Raw genomic sequence first — 19,817 nt, forward strand, 5'->3', positions numbered from 1 at the left:
TTCAGTTTGCTGGGCGGCTTCTGCGGTTCCCGCTCTGAAGCGCTGCGCTGAACAGTGCCCTGCGCATGCGCCGGATCTTGTGAAGTCGGGGACAGTAAGCGCCGCCCAGCGAAGTGAATATTGATGAGCTGGGCGTCGCTTACTGTACCGGACTTCACAAGATCCGGCGCATGTGCCGGGCACTGTTAAGCGCAGCGCTTCAGAGCGGGGACCGCAGAAGCCGCCCAGCAAACTGAATATTCATGAGCTGGGTGGCGCTTCAAAGCGGCAGTTGGGGAGGCTGGCTGGGCGCAAGAGAGGTGAAACGCCGCCCCTTGGGCAGATTGAAGACCGTTGGAGCAGGTTATAAAACTTAAGTTTACTGTATGTATAATGTGGACAGGGGGGATACTTATATGATTGTAATACCCATTATAAGACCTGCCATATATATAGCTCAATATGCTTATTGGCCCTGTCAGTGTCCCTTTAAATAGTCGACTTCAAATTAATCAGAGTTTGAGATTGGGTCATCAATTAGCATTGGAGATCTTATATAAAAACCAGGCTGGAATAGTGTTTCTATTTCCTATATCCTTTCATCGGGACGCCATCTTTCAAAATCAATATCATTCAAGATCTACAGTATATTAGTCATCATCCATATATTATCCATATTCAAAAATATAAATAATATAAAAGTGTGCACACATAATCTACCAGTTAAAATATCAATTGAATGTCCAAAAACACATATGCGGTATTGATGCGTTTTCCATGCGGTATGTACAACCGCACGTAAACAGGTGGCGTAATATAGTATAGCTCAAATTTTATGTAATATGGCGCAGCGCCACCTTATGATTGGTAATTATATATTTTGTAGTGTATTACCTAACATTACATACTCATGATCCCTCAATCGTGTATCCCCCAAAAATGTATTAGTCGACACCAATATAAGATATACACATACTAGAATGTATATCGATGTATATGTCTATTTTATAGGTTGGGAAACGTAAAAAAAAAAATATATAATGAAAATGCATGTGCGGTATTGGTGCGTCTTTCATGCGTTTTTATGTCAGATAGGTGTATAATGTTATATCTCAAGTGTAGAACTATTTCATATCCTTCTAATTGTGTCATATATGGTTGAATCTTGTATCTGAGCAGTAGTATTTATGGGTAGAGGCCCTTAACCAAGGGAAGACCAGAGTATACTACTGTACACTTCAAACCCCCCGGGCTTAACGTATTGAATTCAAATATTCATCTTGATTCTAGTCTTGACATTCTACTGATGTGCTCTCCTCCCCTCCAGTGTCTCTCTACCTTCTCCAATGCTACATAGTTCATACCTGTAGGGTCTTGGTTGTGTATTTGTTTAAAATGATTGAATACTGAATGTTTAGTAAAACTTTTCTTAATATTTCCAATGTGTTCAGAGATACTATGTAGCATTGGAGAAGGTAGCATTTGAATTCAATACGTTAAGCCCAGGGGGTTTGAATGCATTGGAGATTTTTGGCTTCTTATAGACAATGGGTGGACGCCCTCTGCCGATGGTAGACCGAATGGTTCATACAGTAGTATACTCTGGTCTTCCCTTGGTAAAGGGCCTCTACCCATAAATACTACTGCTCAGATACAAGATTCAACCATATATGACACAATTAGAAGGATATGAAATAGTTCTACACTTAGAAATATAACATTATACATCTATCTGACATAAAAACGCATGGAAGACGCACCAATACCGCACGTGCGTTTTCATGTTTTTTTTTGTTTTTTTTGTTTCCCAACCGATAGTATAGACATATACATCTATATACATTCTAGTATGTGTATCTCTTATATTAGTGTCGATTAATAACATCTTTTGGGATACACGGATTGAGGGATCATGAGTATGTATGTGTATAAACTTGATTACATCTATGTACCACAACAATGTTAGGTAATACACTACAAAATATATAATTACCAATCACAAGGCGGCGCTGCGCCATATTACATCACATTTGAGCTATACATATATAGTTTTTATATAAGATCTCCAATGCTAATTGATGACCCAATCTCAAACTCTGATCAATTTGAAGTCGACTATTTAAAGATCTAAACAGAATGGAGGTCCACACCACTGAAGAAGCTACCAGTTAAGGTTTCAAAACGCGTCTGGTACAGTTGGGGACCTCTAAAGGACGATTTATGCATTAATAGGATCTATACTATTAACAATTTGGAGCGCTCCATGAAGCTATTCTGGATTGCTTTGTAAATCACCGCCCACCCGACGCGGCCAACCAAAGCTATAAAGCTATAACTGACCTGTGACCTATGACCACATGAGAAGCCAGGTATACGAACAGCATTGAGATTGCTCGACCCACACAAGACGCCTATCCTTGCAATCACGAGACAGAGGGTGTAAATATTGCGGCGCTCCCAGAGAGGAGTAGCAGCGGATGTAAGCGATTCCAAGTGTCGGAGACCACGTGGGACGCCACGCTAAGGCACATTACCCGCTGGATATACCGTGTTGTGGAAATTATATTAGGATGTGTTTCTAATATATTGTGTATTGTCATCATGTCTCTCAGTGTCAGTGTAAACCATTGGAGTGGATATCTTTCTGTGTATGTGGAGACACAGCTGCCGGGCGCAGAGGTCTCCGTCAGCGAATGGTCCATGTGCTAAGCGCTGGGCTGGGGGCCGGGGGAGACTGATGTGTTCATCAGAGCAGTGTTTTGTTCGCTGATGTATGGACGTCGGCAAGGGCCCCCGTGCATTGGTTTGGCGTGGATACATTTGATAAGAGAACAATAGATGAAAGGAACGTGCGTTTGTTGTCTCTAGTGCGCCTGATAAGTCGCCGGAGATAATGACGTTGTCCTGTAAATAAACATGCATGAGGATTATAGTAACTTTATTTGGCAGTGATCACTGAGCAAGGGTGGATAAAGTTAACTCCAGTGGTAATGGGAGGTTATAGTATACATGTGTTTGTTAGCTGGCTATGTTATTTTAAATGCTTATCTTCCTATGTCATCACTTCCTGCATCCTTGTTACATGAAGTAAGTGGTCGGGTAACGGGCCAGCCTCTTTTCTATTGTTACACCTTTTGTGAGTAAGAAATAAAAGTGAACAGACTGGGCAGGAGGGGGGCAGTGCTCTCAAGAACTCAAGATGATAGCACCTTTGTCTGTTGTGAAGAGATTTACCTGTCCTTACACAGAGTCTGATGCGAGCGGATTTCTACTATAAATATTTCTATTACAACCACCACTCTAAAACTGTGAGTTATTGACGCATAAATAAGTGACAGTGATTTAAGCAAACAGACAGTGATTTAAACAAGGAAATCTTTGATACCAGAGATTGTGCAACTAACCGCATCCAAATGGGGACTCCCTATGCATAGGAATCTTAAGATACGTGAACATAATCCTCCAGCAAGTTCTGAGTATATTTTATACATACTTCTTAAAAGCTACATGTGTGTGTAAAGTTTACTTCCAGTTGCAATTTTTATATGTGTGTGCAAAGTTTGATTTTATTCTGATCAGGATACAATTGGATCAATTATATTTATAGCTATAGAGTTATATCCAGCTGGATTATTCAAATCAATTTTTTGAGTATTTTATTGTTTGTAGCATTTTTTTTGCACTGTGATTATAATACGGTAAATATGTATCCACATGAGCCCAAATAAGTGAGTGCCTTACATCATTATGAGTTGGCCATTCACACATAAATAGAAATATTTTTTTATTTCGGTAGAAGTCTGCATCATCACTGCATCAGTTCTGCTGTAGCTACATGTACATCTGCTTCATTTGTATTTCTGCCCTGCGGGACCTGAGCCACCTGTCCATAATGCTCAAGGCCTGCTCATCCAACCCAGTAGCTTAGTGGATCCACCTTACCAGGTGAGATAAAATGATCTTGGTAAAATTTGCCCAATTTTCACAAGATGTGGAGCAGGGGAGGACTGGCAGCCTTAGTCCTGGGGGGCAAATCTAGTCAAGTGGCCCATTTTTAGCCCCGCCCATCATTAAAAGCCCCTCCTACATATAATAGGCCACTCCCAACACACACTGTACAGCTGACATTTTATAGTTGCGGCCTGTCTCTACACATCATACGGTGAGGGGAGGCCGTCCTGGCTGCACTGCCTGCTTATATAACAAGCTACAGCCAGGAAGCTCCTCCGCTCTCCTCCCTACCCTGATCCTGCTCAAGGCCTGTGGTTCCCCCAACCATCTGCCACCCGCCCGTGGCCTGCTGCCCCCTTTCGTCATCCTCACCCAGTTCTGAATCCTCCTTCTGCAAATGGCAGGAGGAGGAGCCGGAGCATCTCCTCTCCTACATAGCACCACATACCTCTTACATCCAGTGATGTCACCTTTGTTGTAGACGTTCTCTTTCCTCATCTTCTCCATTCAGACCAGACCGCCATGATGATTTTTCTGCCATCTCCCTTCTCTGCAGAGATTGAGAAACAGACATTAGTTTCCTGCCACCCCCAATACTATACTGCAGAAACAGTCCCCCTGGAAATACAAACTACCACACAGATAGTGCCCCCTTAAACAATTATTGGCACACAGCGCTCTAAAAAATAACTGCGCCCAGACACTAATAGTATAAAGATAATGTCCCCCAAAAATAATTGTGCTAAGCTGATACTATGCCAGGGTGCCCCCAAAGTAACAATGCTCCCCAAAATCCCACCAATAGAAATAATTCTCTGCCAGAGCACACTTAGTAGTAATAATGCCCCTATAGTGCCCTAGTAATCATGTTCTTCATAGCCCCTAGTAGTAGTAAAGCTCCCCATAATACCCCCTAGTAGTACTAATTTTCCCTATAATATGACAGTACATGAAATACCCCCGCTTAGTGCCCGCAGTTGAGCTAATGTCCCCATAATGTATGCCAGTATAAAATACCTCTATATAGTGCCCCAGTAAATGCCCTCATACTGCTCCTCTCCCCCTTCCCCATAGTGTCCCCATAATATGCCAGTAAAAAAATGCCCCTTAGTGCCCCCAGCAGATGCCCCTATAGTGCTCCTCTCACCCACAATGTACCAGTAAAAAAATGCCCCTTCTTAGTGCCACCATATGCCCCAATAGTGCTCCACTCCCCCATAGTGCCGCTCTCCCCTATAGTGCCTTCCATAATGTGCCAGTAAAAAATGCCCCCTTAGTGCCACCAAATGCCATAGTGCCCCCCATAATGTTCCAATACAAAAGGCCCCTTTAGAGCCCCCACTTCCCCATAGTGCCCCCAAATAATGCCCCTATAGTAGCACCGGATGCCCCATAGTGCTGCTCTCCCCTATAGTGCCCCCCAGAATGTGCCAATAATAAAAAAAAGCCCCTTTAGAGCCCCCAGTTACCCCCATAGTGCTCCTCTCCCCCATGGTGCCCCCCCCCATAATGTGCCAGTAAGAAATGCCCCCATAGTGCCAGCTCCCCCAATAGTGCCAGCCCTCCCCCCATAGTGCCAGCTCCCCCTATAGGCCCCCCATAGTGCCAGCTCCCCCTACAGTGCCCCCCATAGTGCCAGCTCCCCCTACAGTGCCCCCCATAGTGCCAGCTCCCCCTATAGTGCGCCCCATAGTGCCAGCTACCCCTATAGTCCCCCCCATAGTGCCAGCTCCCCCTATAGTACCCCCCCATAGTGCCAGCTCCCCCTATAGTAACCCCCCATAGTGCCAGCTCCTCCTATAGGCCCCCCCATAGTGCCAGCTCCCCCTATAAGCCCTCCCCCCATAGTGCCAGCTCCCCCTATAGGCCCCCCCATAGTGCCAGCTCCCCCTACAGTGCCCCCCATAGTGCCAGCTCCCCCTATAGTGCACCCCATAGTGCCAGCTCCCCCTATAGTCCCCCCCATAGTGCCAGCTCCCCCTATAGTACCCCCCCATAGTGCCAGCTCCCCCTATAGTACCCCCCATAGTGCCAGCTCCTCCTATAGGCCCCCCATAGTGCCAGCTCCCCCTATAGGCCCCCCATAGTGCCAGCTCCCCCTACAGTGCCCCCCATAGTGCCAGCTCCCCCTATAGTGCGCCCCAAAGTGCCAAATTCCCATTATAGTGCCAGCTCCCCCTATAGTGCGCCCCATAGTGCCAGCTCCCCTTATAGTGCACCCCATACTGCCAGATCTCCCCCCCCCATAGTGACAGATCTCCGCCCCCCCCATAGTGACAGATCTCCGCAAAGAAGAAAAAATAATAAAAAAATACTTACCTCCATCAGCAGCGTGTGCTGCCGGCTCAGGCGTCGCGATGATAATGACGTCATCGCGCTTCCTGAGCCGGCCTCTGATAGGCTGCAGGCATTAGTGCCTGCGGCCTATCAGAAGAACAGGGGAGGGACACGCCTCTCCCTCCCCTGCCCCACAGCACACAGCGGCCGCAATTACATCCAGGGCCGCGCCGCCTGTGGTGATCGGCGGTGCGGCCCTGAAGAATAAAAAAAAAATATTATTTTTTTTAGACGGGCGGCCCAGCAGCCGTTTATTCAGGGAGGCCTGGGGGGCAATTGCCTCCCTGCCCCCCGGCCCAGTCCGCCCCTGATGTGGAGAGATGTGGCTGCACACTGGATGGTAAAATTGCTGAGACAACACATACTAATGGGCCTTTGCACAACACACAATAGACCTTGTACAATACCTAGAACAACTATACGACCCAGCATGCAGTTTTCCCTCTCAATACCTTATTAGTAGATCAATTGGACAGTAAAGGCCCCTTTAGATGGGCCACCACAGCAGGCCATTATTAGGAATGATCTGTTTGTTCTCAATAACCAACTGCCAGTCAGAGAATACTCCTTCCTGATAATTGCTCAGATCATTGGACCTTATAAAGGAGCCTTAAAGGCCATTTCTTAAAGAGCTGAGTATTATACCAAATATCAGGAACAAACATTTATATGAATGCTCATTCTCAATACTTGGCCTGTGTAAAGATGCCCCAATCACCTAATCACCTTCATTTTTTGGGTGCTCGCATCTTTCATGTGGCACCTAAAATCCTCGTTTGTTGGCAGCACATTGCCACATGCCAAGTGAATGGTGTCATATTATATATGATCTTAGTAATGATTGTTCATCCCACCTTCAGGTTGTGTGAGAGGCCCTTTCAACAAGCTCCAATCAACTTGTATATCATCAAAGACTAACATTGAGGTCATGATCATTATCCATATAATAAAGTTGGCTATAAGATAGCTGTTCACACACTACAATCATGGTGACAAAAGATTTTTAAACACATCAGATCAGGCAAATAATTAAGGGCAGACTAGATTGACCATGGGTTTTTTATCTGCCGTCAATCTTCTGTGTTTCTATGACACACATTTCTATCAGATTACATATTGAAACTATAATACAAGTTGCTGCTACCATAACATACCTTTGTAAAGGAAGCTATGGATTTCAGAAGTTCCACATGTTCAGAATTTTGTGGCACTACTCTGAAAACCTTGTCCCTTAAGGAAAAATAAAAATAGACTCGTCAGTAACAATGGCTATGTTTCTTGAACCTTGACAATTAAATGTAAGTTCTAAGCTTACCCATGAAAGGTTACAGGCTCAGCAGAAGCTAACGCAATGCTTGCTATGAAGAGTATAGTCCACATTGTGCTAGAAGGTCAGCTTACATGCAGCTGCTTTTATATCTGTTGTTTAGGTGCCTTATTTTGTATTTTAAGGTGCTTTTTTTCTCTTTGCACATGTCTAATTATAGCTGTGGCCCTGAACCTTCATAAAGTGCACATGCGAAAATTTTCATGGGAAACATGTGGCAAAGGAAACGTTACAGGACTTAAACAGCAAGTAGAGCTATTATGTGCAGGAGTGGACAATTGTTCCATAAATGTAGCACCAAACAGAGCCTGGCATTGCACAGAGTCCGTGTGTATGAAGATTGTGTGTGGCATCCATGCATTGCTGTACAAGTTTGTTGCACACAACTCTGTCATGTGCCTAAGACCCTAACATGTATCTCCAGTGCTAGAAAAGATGGCACGTTCATCAACACTAGCATATAGCCAAATGTTATTCCAGCATGCAATTACAGTGTACTCAAGTGACATACTTACATGGAGGCAGATAATGTGATTGTGATGGGGCCCAGGGTGAGGGTGAGAACCAACGCTTAACTCCTTCTCCTGCGTCCCGTAATAAAAACACAGCATTTGCCTGTAGCTACCACTAGAAAGAGCTCAGCATAAAGATTTTCAAAGTTTTCATTAAGTTTAATGGTAACTGTCTAAATTATTATGCACCAAGCTCCCCCTAGTGGTGGCAGTTTCATAATATACTGTGTGAAGGGAGACAGGAGATCTAGGACAAAAGCGGCTAACAGCATAATGACCCGCTCCAGTACCCTGAACCCCGGTTTAGAAAGGTTTTTGGTGATTTCTAGGAATGAGAGAGGTGCGACAGCAGGGGGAGAGCCAGAAGAAATAGCCGTGATACAGGTCGGATCAGAAGAAACCCCCCCAGGCACACAGCAAAGAGGTAAGATTAATGTTGTCTTGTCAGATAACCTCTTAAATAGACCTCAAAGAAGTCCCGGGGGACAGGAGGACTGTATAACATATAGAAGAACTGTGGGGGAAAGGATGGCAGACTCGGATAGAGATGGAGCCAGAGGAGGAACAATGGATAGAGGGGACTGTGTGGATGAGCCTATCACATCTATAGAGCCACCGCAATCTACTCCTCAGAGTGATCCTTCTCCTTCTCCAGCGGTCACTATACAGAATATTGTTCACTCAGAACTACAATTACTCAGATCTTTTATTCAGGCTTTACCTACAATGCAGGTGCGTAGCTAGAAATGACTGGGCACCATAGCAAAAAAAATTATGGGCCCCCCTCCCAGATCTCCCACCCCCACATACCCATCGGACCTCCCACCCCTTCCAGAGCTCCCACCCAAACATCCCTCCAGGACCTCCCACCCCAACATCCCCACACTCATCCACAGATCCCCCTGTAAGTGTCATCCACAGATTCCCCCCCTCAGTGTCGTCCACAGATCCCCCCCTCAGTGTCGTCCACAGATCCCCCCTCAGTGTCGTCCACAGATCCCCCCCTCAGTGTCGTCCACAGATCCCCCCCTCAGTGTCGTCCACAGATCCCCCCCTCAGTGTCGTCCACAGATCCTCCCCTCAGTGTCGCCCACAGATCCCCCCTCAGTGTCGTCCACAGATCCCCCTCAGTGTCGTCCACAGATCCCCCTCAGTGTCGTCCACAGATCCCCCCTCAGTGTCGTCCACAGATCCCCCCTCAGTGTCGTCCACAGATCCCCCCTCAGTGTCATCCACAGATCCCCCCTCAGTGTCGTCCACAGATCCCCCCCTCAGTGTCGTCCACAGATCCCCCTCAGTGTCGTCCACAGATCCCCCCTCAGTGTCGTCCACAGATCCCCCCCTCAGTGTCGTCCACAGATCCCCCCCTCAGTGTCGTCCACAGATCCCCCCTCAGTGTCGTCCACAGATCCCCCCCTCAGTGTCGTCCACAGATCCCCCCCTCAGTGTCGTCCACAGATCCCCCTCAGTGTCGTCCACAGATCCCCCTCAGTGTCGTCCACAGATCCCCCCCTCAGTGTCGTCCACAGTTCTCCCCCTCAGTGTCGTCCACAGATCCCCCCCTCAGTGTCGTCCACAGATCTCCCCTTCAGTGTCGTCCACAGATCTCCCCTTCAGTGTCGTCCACAGATCTCCCCTTCAGTGTCGTCCACAGATCTCCCCCTCAGTGTCGTCCACAGATCTCCCCCTCAGTGTCGTCCACAGATCTCCCCCTCAGTGTCGTCCACAGATCTCCCCCTCAGTGTCATCCACAGATTTCCCCTCAGTGTCGTCCACAGATGTCCCCCTCAGTGTCGTCCACAGATAGTGTACCACTTTTGGTAGGTGCTAACCTTTGCATACCAGGAATCTAAGACCTTAAGAGCTGCCATTTTGGAGAGGCTCGGACCCAGGCATCTAAACATTGCAATGTGGCCCTTTCCCAATGCCACTCAGATCCTTACACTTGTCCATTTTCCCTGCTTCCTAAACTTGTAAACCTAAAACCCAGAACTACTGGGCAGACTCCTGTAGTCATTGACCACCGCTTTCATTGTTTTCTTGTCTCGCCAGAAACTATAGTGAGATAAGTTCTTATAAGTTATCATCTCCAGTTCATATGTGGAGGAACCTCTTCCATAATCATTCTCGGGTAGTGTGTCCTCTCTGAGTCTCCACTGACTGACACTGCCGGCTGCCGTCTGCCGCTTCGGTCGGACAGACTCAGACAGTGACAGACTCAGTCCCACTCCACTCCCCAGCCAGCCCTCACCTCAGCCACTTGAAGTTGAACCGACCGACACCTGACTGAACCGTACCTGTACTGCGCGCGCACGCCGCCCGCCGAGCCAGCCACCCACACTTCAGCAGCTACCTTGTATTTGCCGATCCTAGTCTGCGACTCCGCCTCCTCCACTTCCAGCGAACCGCCACCCAGACTGCCTCTCTACCTCCGCCCTCCGGCTCGGAGTCCAACCGCCCCCTATCACAGCGCCACCCACGCCCGACCCACTTGCCACATGATTTTATATATATATATAATTTTTTTTAATCCTCAGTCGGCGGCGGGCCCCCAGTGGCATAGGGCCCCATAGCCATTGCTATGGCTGCTATGGCGATCCCTACGCCACTGCTACAAAGTAGGATTTAAGATGAGGGGTTAACCGCATTAAGAGCGGACATAGAGACATTAAACACCCGGACAACCACAACAGAGAATACTACGGCAGAGTTGAGATCCAGTGTGGAGGCATTGGAAGGCAGAGTAAAGTACTCGACAATAGGGATGAGCGAACCCGAACTGTATAGTTCGGGTTCGTACCGAATTTTGGGGTGTCCGTGACACGGACCCGAACCCGGACATTTTCGTAAAAGTCCGGGTTCGGGTTCGGTGTTCGTCGCTTTCTTGGCGCTTTTTGAAAGGCTGCAAAGCAGCCAATCAACAAGCGTCATACTACTTGCCCCAAGAGGCCGTCACAGCCATGCCTACTATTGGCATGGCTGTGATTGGCCAGAGCACCATGTGACCCAGCCTCTATTTAAGCTGGAGTCACATAGCGCCGCCAGTCACTCTGCTCTGATTAGCGTAGGGAGAGGTTGCAGCTGCGACAGTAGGGCGAGATTAGGCTGACTAACTCCTTCAAAAGACTCCATCCAATGATCGATCTGCAGCTGTGGATGATTGAACTGCTGCTATTGAATTGCTCACTGTTTTTAGGCTGCCCAGAGCGTTTTTCAGTCACTTTTTTCTGGGGTGATCGGCGGCCATTTTGTGTCTTGTGTTGCGCCAGCACAAGCTGCCACCAAGTGCATTTAACCCTCAATGGTGTGGTTGTTTTTTTGCTAGATCCTACATCAGGGTGAAGCTGTCACACCAAGTGCATTTAACCAGCAATAGTCTGTTTATTTTTTGGCCATATACTACATCAGGGGCAAGCTGTCACCAAGTGCATTTAACCCTCAATGGTGTGGTTGTTTTTTGGCTAAATCCTACATCAGGGTGAAGCTGTCACACCAAGTGCATTTAACCAGCAATAGTCTGTTTATTTTTTGGCCATATACTACATCAGGGGCAAGCTGCGCCTGTCACCAAGTGCATTTAACCCTCAGTAGTGTGGTTGGTCAAGCTGTCACACCAAGTGCATTTAACCATCAATAGTGTGGTTATTTTTTGGCCATATCCCAGTCTAATTCTGTCAGTAAACGTATACCTGTCACCCAGCGCCTAAATACTAGGCCTCAAGTTTATATCCAGCTAAATCTGTCGTTACTGGTGTGGCTGGGCAAGTTATTTAGTGTCCATCAAAGCACATTTTTTGTTCTGGGTTGAAATACAATTCCCAATTTAGCAATTTCCTAATTTAGTGGTTTCTGCTGTATCAGAGCTATTTAAATCTATCCCTAAAAGGGTATATAATATTCAAGGTGCACATAGGGTCATTCTGAATAACTTCACACACACGCTACTGTGCATTTCCAAGTCTAATTCTGTCAGTAAACCTATACCTGTCACCCAGCGCCTAAATACTAGGCCTCAAATTTATATCCAGCTAAATCTGTCGTTACTGCTGTACTGTTGTGGCTGGGCAAGTTATTTAGTGTCCGTCAAAGCACATTTTTTGTTCTGGGTTGAAATACAATTCCCAATTTAGCAATTTCCTAATTTAGTGGTTTCTGCTATATCAGGCCTACTTTAAATCTATCCCTAAAAGGGTATATAATATTCAAGTTGCATATAGGGTCATTCTGAATAACTTCACACACGCTACTGTGCATTTCCAAGTCTAATTCTGTCAGTAAACCTATACCTGTCACCCAGCGCCTAAATACTAGGCCTCCAATTTATATCCAGCTAAATCTGTCGTTACTGCTGTACTGTTGTGGCTGGGCAAGTTATTTAGTGTCCGTCAAAGCACATTTTTTGTTCTGGGTTGAAATACAATTCCCAATTTAGCAATTTCCTAATTTAGTGGTTTCTGCTGTATCAGAGCTATTTGAAATCTATCCCTAAAAGGGTATATAATATTCAAGGTGCACATAGGGTCATTCTGAATAACTTCACACACACGCTACTGTGCATTTCCAAGTCTAATTCTGTCAGTAAACCTATACCTGTCACCCAGCGCCTAAATACTAGGCCTTAAATTTATATCCAGCTAAATCTGTTGTTACTGCTGTACTGTTGTGGCTGGGCAAGTTATTTAGTGTCCGTCAAAGCACATTTTTTGTTCTGGGTTGAAATACAATTCCCAATTTAGCAATTTCCTAATTTAGTGGTTTCTGCTGTATCAGAGCTATTTGAAATCTATCCCTAAAAGGGTATATAATATTCAAGGTGCACATAGGGTCATTCTGAATAACTTCACACACACGCTACTTTGCATTTCCAAGTCTAATTCTGTCAGTAAACCTATACCTGTCACCCAGCGCCTAAATACTAGGCCTCAAATTTATATCCAGCTAAATCTGTCGTTACTGCTGTACTGTTGTGGCTGGGCAAGTTATTTAGTGTCCGTCAAAGCACATTTTTTGTTCTGGGTTGAAATACAATTCCCAATTTAGCAATTTCCTAATTTAGTGGTTTCTGCTGTATCAGGCCTACTTTAAATACATCCCTAAAAGGGTATATAATATTCAAGGTGCACATAGGGTCATTCTGAATAACTTCACACACACGCTACCGTGCATTTCCAAGTCTAATTCTGTCAGTAAACCTATACCTGTCACCCAGCGCCTAAATACTAGGCCTCAAATTTATATCCAGCTAAATCTGTTGTTACTGCTGTACTGTTGTGGCTGGGCAAGATATTTAGTGTCCGTCAAAGCACATTTTTTGTTCTGGGTTGAAATACAATTCCCAATTTAGCAATTTCCTAATTTAGTGGTTTCTGCTGTATCAGAGCTATTTGAAATCTATCCCTAAAAGGGTATATAATATTCAAGGGGCACATAGGGTCATTCTGAATAACTTCACACACACGCTACTGTGCATTTCTAAGTCTAATTCTGTCAGTAAACCTATACCTGTCACCCAGCGCCTAAATACTAGGCCTCAAATTTATATCCAGCTAAATCTGTCGTTACTGCTGTACTGTTGTGGCTGGGCAAGTTATTTAGTGTCCGTCAAAGCACATTTTTTGTTCTGGGTTGAAATACAATTCCCAATTTAGCAATTTCTTAATTTAGTGGTTTCTGCTGTATCAGAGCTATTTGAAATCTATCCCTAAAAGGGTATATAATATTCAAGGTGCACATAGGGTCATTCTGAATAACTTCACACACACGCTACTGTGCATTTCCAAGTCTAATTCTGTCAGTAAACCTAAACCTGTCACCCAGCGCCTAAATAATAGGCCTCAAATTTATAGTCAGCTAAATCTGTGGTTACTGCTGTGCCTGTATTAGTGTAATACGGTACCTAAATAGATAGCCAGATAGTGTTAGTTGTCTTTAAAAAAAGGCCTGAATTTGAATTCAATACATTGGGTCAAATAATATTTTTGTTGTTGTGGTGAACGATAACAATGAGGAAAACATCTAGTAAAGGACGCGGACGCGGACATGGTCGTGGTGGTGTTAGTGGACCCTCTGGTGCTGGGAGAGGACGTGGCCGTTCTGCCACAGCCACACGTCCTAGTGTACCAACTACCTCAGGTCCCAGTAGCCGCCATAATTTACAGCGATATTTGGTGGGGCCCAATGCCGTTCTAAGGATGGTAAGGCCTGAGCAGGTACAGGCATTAGTCAATTGGGTGGCCGACAGTGGATCCAGCACGTTCACATTATCTCCCACCCAGTCTTCTGCAGAAAGCGCACAGATGGCGCCTGGAAACCAAGCCCATCAGTCTGTCACATCACCCCCATGCATACCAGGGAAACTGTCTGAGCCTCAAGTTATGTAGCAGTCTCTTATGCTGTTTGAAGACTCCGCTGGCAGGGTTTCCCAAGGGCATCCACCCAGCCCTTCCCCAGCGGTGGAAGACATAGAATGCACTGACGCACAACCACTTATGTTTCCTGATTATGAGAACATGGGAATACCACCTCAGCATGTCTCTGATGATGACGAAACACAGGTGCCAACTGCTGCGTCTTTCTGCAGTGTGCAGACTGAACAGGAGGTCAGGGATCAAGACTGGGTGGAAGACGATGCAGGGGACGATGAGGTCCTAGACCCCACATGGAATGAAGGTCGTGCCACTGACTTTCACAGTTCGGAGGAAGAGGCAGTGGTGAGACCGAGCCAACAGCGTAGCAAAAGAGGGAGCAGTGGGCAAAAGCAGAACACCCGCCGCCAAGAGACTCCGCCTGCTACTGACCGCCACCATCTGAGACCGAGCACCCCAAAGGCAGCTTCAAGGAGTTCCCTGGCATGGCACTTCTTCAAACAATGTGCTGACGACAAGACCCGAGTGGTTTGCACGCTCTGCCATCAGAGCCTGAAGCGAGGCATTAACGTTCTGAACCTTAGCACAAGCTGCATGACCAGGCATCTGCATGCAAAGCATGAACTGCAGTGGAGTAAACACCTTAAAAACAAGGAAGTCACTCAGGCTCCCCCTGCTACCTCTTCTGCTGCTGCCGCCTCGGCCTCTTCTGCTGCTGCCGCCTCGGCCTCTTCTGCTGCTGCCGCCTCGGCCTCTTCCTCCGCCTCTGGAGGAACGTTGGCACCTGCCGCCCAGCAAACAGGGGATGTACCACCAACACCACCACCTCCGTCACCAAGCATCTCAACCATGTCACACGGCAGCGTTCAGCTCTCCATCTCACAAACATTTGAGAGAAAGCGTAAATTCCCACCTATCCACCCTCGATCCCTGGCCCTGAATGCCAGCATTTCTAAACTACTGGCCTATGAAATGCTGTCATTTAGGCTGGTGGACACAGACAGCTTCAAAAAGCTCATGTCGCTTGCTGTCCCACAGTATGTTGTTCCTAGCCGGCACTACTTCTCCAAGAGAGCCGTGCCTTCCCTGCACAACCAAGTATCCGATAAAATCAAGTGTGCTTTGCGCAACGCCATCTGTGGCAAGGTCCACCTAACCACAGATACGTGGACCAGTAAGCACGGCCAGGGACGCTATATCTCCCTAACTGCACACTGGGTAAATGTAGTGGCAGCTGGGCCCCAGGCGGAGAGCTGTTTGGCGCACGTCCTTCCGCCGCCAAGGATCGCAGGGCAACATTCTTTGCCTCCTGTTTCCACCTCCTCCTTCTCGGCTTCCTCCTCCTCTTCTTCCACCTGCTCATCCAGTCAGCCACACACCTTCACCACCAACTTCAGCACAGCCCGGGGTAAACGTCAGCAGGCCATTCTGAAACTCATATGTTTGGGGGACAGGCCCCACACCGCACAGGAGTTGTGGCGGGGTATAGAACAACAGACCGACGAGTGGTTGCTGCCGGTGAGCCTCAAGCCCGGCCTGGTGGTGTGTGATAATGGGCGAAATCTCGTTGCAGCTCTGGGACTAGCCGGTTTGACGCACATCCCTTGCTTGGCGCATGTGCTGAATTTGGTGGTGCAGAAGTTCATTCACAACTACCCCGACATGTCAGAGCTGCTGCATAAAGTGCGGGCCGTCTGTTCGCGCTTCTGGCGTTCACATCCTGCCGCTGCTCACCTGTCTGCGCTACAGCGTAACTTCGGCCTTCCCGCTCACCGCCTCATATGCGACGTGCCCACCAGGTGGAACTCCACCTTGCACATGCTGGACAGACTGTGCGAGCAGCAGCAGGCCATAGTGGAGTTTCAGCTGCAGCACGCACGGGTCAGTCGCACTACGGAACAGCACCACTTCACCACCAATGACTGGGCCTCCATGCGAGACCTGGGTGCCCTGTTGCGCTGTTTCGAGTACTCCACTAACATGGCCAGTGGCGATGACGCCGTTATCAGCGTTACAATACCACTTCTATGTCTCCTTGAGAAAACACTTAGGGCGATGATGGAAGAGGAGGTGGCCCAGGAGGAGGAGGAAGAGGGGTCATTTTTAGCACTTTCAGGCCAGTCTCTTCGAAGTGACTCAGAGGGAGGTTTTTTGCAACAGCAGAGGCCAGGTACAAATGTGGCCAGCCAGGGCCCACTACTGGAGGACGAGGAGGACGAGGATGAGGAGGAGGTGGAGGAGGATGAGGATGAAGCATGGTCACAGCGGGGTGGCACCCAACGCAGCTCGGGCCCATCACTGGTGCGTGGCTGGGGGGAAAGGCAGGACGATGACGATACGCCTCCCACAGAGGACAGCTTGTCCTTACCCCTGGGCAGCCTGGCACACATGAGCGACTACATGCTGCAGTGCCTGCGCACAGCAGTGACAGCAGAGTTGCCCACATTTTAACGTGTGCGGACTACTGGGTTGCCACCCTGCTGGATCCACGGTACAAAGACAATGTGCCCACCTTACTTCCTGCACTGGAGTGTGATAGGAAGATGCGCGAGTACAAGCGCACATTGGTAGACGCGCTACTGAGAGCATTCCCAAATGTCACAGGGGAACAAGTGGAAGCCCAAGGCCAAGGCAGAGGAGGAGCAAGAGGTCGCCAAGGCAGCTGTGTCACGGCCAGCTCCTCTGAGGGCAGGGTTAGCATGGCAGAGATGTGGAAAAGTTTTGTTAACACGCCACAGCTAACTGCACCACCACCTGATACGCAACGTGTTAGCAGGAGGCAACATTTCACTAACATGGTGAAACAGTACTTGTGCACACCCCTCCACGTACTGACTGATGGTTCGGCCCCATTCAACTTCTGGGTCTCTAAATTGTCCACGTGGCCAGAGCTAGCCTTTTATGCCTTGGAGGTGCTGGCCTGCCCGGCGGCCAGCGTTTTGTCTGAACGCGTATTCAGCATGGCAGGGGGCGTCATTACAGACAAACGCAGCCGCCTGTCTACAGCCAATGTGGACAAGCTGACGTTATAAAAATGAACCAGGCATGGATCCCACAGGACCTGTCCATCCCTTGTGCAGATTAGACATTAACTACCTCCCCTTAACCATATATTATTGTACTCCAGGGCACTTCCTCATTCAATCCTATTTTTATTTTCATTTTACCATTATATTGCGAGGCTACCCAAAGTTGAATGAACCTCTCCTCTGTCTGGGTGCCGGGGCCTAAATATATGCCAATGGACTGTTCCAATGTTGGGTGACGTGAAGCCTGATTCTCTGCTATGACATGCAGACTAATTATCTGCTGACATGAAGCCAGATTCTCTGTTACGGGACCTCTCTCCTCAGCCTGTGTGCTGGGCCTAAATATATGCCAATGGACTGTTCCAATGTTGTGTGAAGTGAAGCCTGATTCTCTGCTATGACATGCAGACTGATTCTCTGCTGACATGAAGACAGATTCTCTGTTACGGGACCTCTCTCCTCTGCCTGGGTGCTGGGCCTAAATATATGCCAATGGACTGTTGCAGTGGTGGCTGACGTGAAGCCTGATTCTCTGCTATGACATGCAGACTGATTCTCTGCTGACATGAAGACAGATTCTCTGTTACGGGACCTCTCTCCTCTGCCTGGGTGCTGGGCCTAAATATATGCCAAAGGACTGTTGCAGTGGTGGCTGACGTGAAGCCTGATTCTCTGCTATGACATGCAGACTGATTCTCTGATGACATGAAGACAGATTCTCTGTTACGGGACCTCTCTCCTCTGCCTGGGTGCTGGGCCTAAATATATGCCAATGGACTGTTGCAGTGGTGACTGACGTGAAGCCTGATTCTCTGCTATGGCATGCAGACTGATTCTCTGCTGACATGAAGCCAGATTCTCTGTTACGGGACCTCTCTCCTCTGCCTGGGTGCTGGGCCTAAATATATGACAATGGACTGTTGCAGTGGTGGCTGACGTGAAGCCTGATTCTCTGCTATGACATGCAGACTAATTCTCTGCTGACATGAAGCCAGATTCTCTGTTACGGGACCTCTCTCCTCTGCCTGGGTGCTGGGCCTAAATATATGACAATGGACTGTTGCAGTGGTGGCTGACGTGAAGCCTGATTCTCTGCTATGACATGCAGACTAATTCTCTGCTGACATGAAGCCAGATTCTCTGTTACGGGACCTCTCTCCTCTGCCTGGGTGCTGGGCCTAAATATATGACAATGGACTGTTGCAGTGGTGGCTGACGTGAAGCCTGATTCTCTGCTATGACATGCAGACTGATTCTCTGCTGACATGAAGACAGATTCTCTGTTACGGGACCTCTCTCCTCTGCCTGTGTGCTGGGCCTAAATATATGCCAATGGACTGTTCCAATGTGTGGCTGACGTGAAGCCTGATTCTCTGCTATGACATGCAGACTGATTCTCTGCTGACATGAAGACAGATTCTCTGTTACGGGACCTCTCTCCTCTGCCTGGGTGCTGGGCCTAAATATATGCCAATGGACTGTTGCAGTGGTGGCTGACGTGAAGCCTGATTCTCTGCTATGACATGCAGACTGATTCTCTGCTGACATGAAGACAGATTCTCTGTTACGGGACCTCTCTCCTCTGCCTGGGTGCTGGGCCTAAATATATGCCAATGGACTGTAGCAGTGGTGGCTGACGTGAAGCCTGATTCTCTGCTATGACATGCAGACTGATTCTCTGCTGACATGAAGACAGATTCTCTGTTACGGGACCTCTCTCCTCTGCCTGGGTGCTGGGCCTAAATATATGCCAAATGGACTGTTGCAGTGGTGGCTGACGTGAAGCCTGATTCTCTGCTATGACATGCAGACTGATTCTCTGATGACATGAAGACAGATTCTCTGTTACGGGACCTCTCTCCTCTGCCTGGGTGCTGGGCCTAAATATATACCAATGGACTGTTGCAGTGGTGACTGACGTGAAGCCTGATTCTCTGCTATGACATGCAGACTGATTCTCTGCTGACATGAAGCCAGATTCTCTGTTACGGGACCTCTCTCCTCTGCCTGGGTGCTGGGCCTAAATATATGACAATGGACTGTTGCAGTGGTGGCTGACGTGAAGCCTGATTCTCTGCTATGACATGCAGACTAATTCTCTGCTGACATGAAGACAGATTCTCTGTTACGGGACCTCTCTCCTCTGCCTGTGTGCTGGGCCTAAATATATGCCAATGGACTGTTGCAGTGGTGGCTGACGTGAAGCCTGATTCTCTGCTATGACATGCAGACTGATTCTCTGCTGACATGAAGCCAGATCCTCTGTTACGGGACCTCTCTCCTCTGCCTGGGTGCCTGGGCTTAAATATATGCCAAT

At 47.7% G+C, this 19,817-nt stretch overlaps 1 protein-coding gene across 1 annotated transcript in view; it reads right to left on the minus strand.

Annotated features, from left to right (window-relative positions):
* LOC122935842 (carboxypeptidase B-like) overlaps window positions 1–7,647 on the minus strand; it is a 60,651-nt gene extending 53,004 nt beyond the window's left edge. Inside the window, exons 1-2 of the mRNA XM_044291749.1 lie at window positions 7,583–7,647; window positions 7,422–7,497 (exon numbers count right to left, since the gene is read on the minus strand). Coding sequence (XP_044147684.1) covers window positions 7,422–7,497; window positions 7,583–7,647 — 141 coding nt within the window. The remainder of the gene's footprint in view (window positions 1–7,421; window positions 7,498–7,582) is intronic.
* Between the last annotated feature and the right edge of the window lie 12,170 nt (window positions 7,648–19,817).

This window comes from Bufo gargarizans, chromosome 4 (genome assembly GCF_014858855.1).
Source record: "Bufo gargarizans isolate SCDJY-AF-19 chromosome 4, ASM1485885v1, whole genome shotgun sequence".
Classification (NCBI taxonomy): domain Eukaryota; kingdom Metazoa; phylum Chordata; class Amphibia; order Anura; family Bufonidae; genus Bufo; species Bufo gargarizans.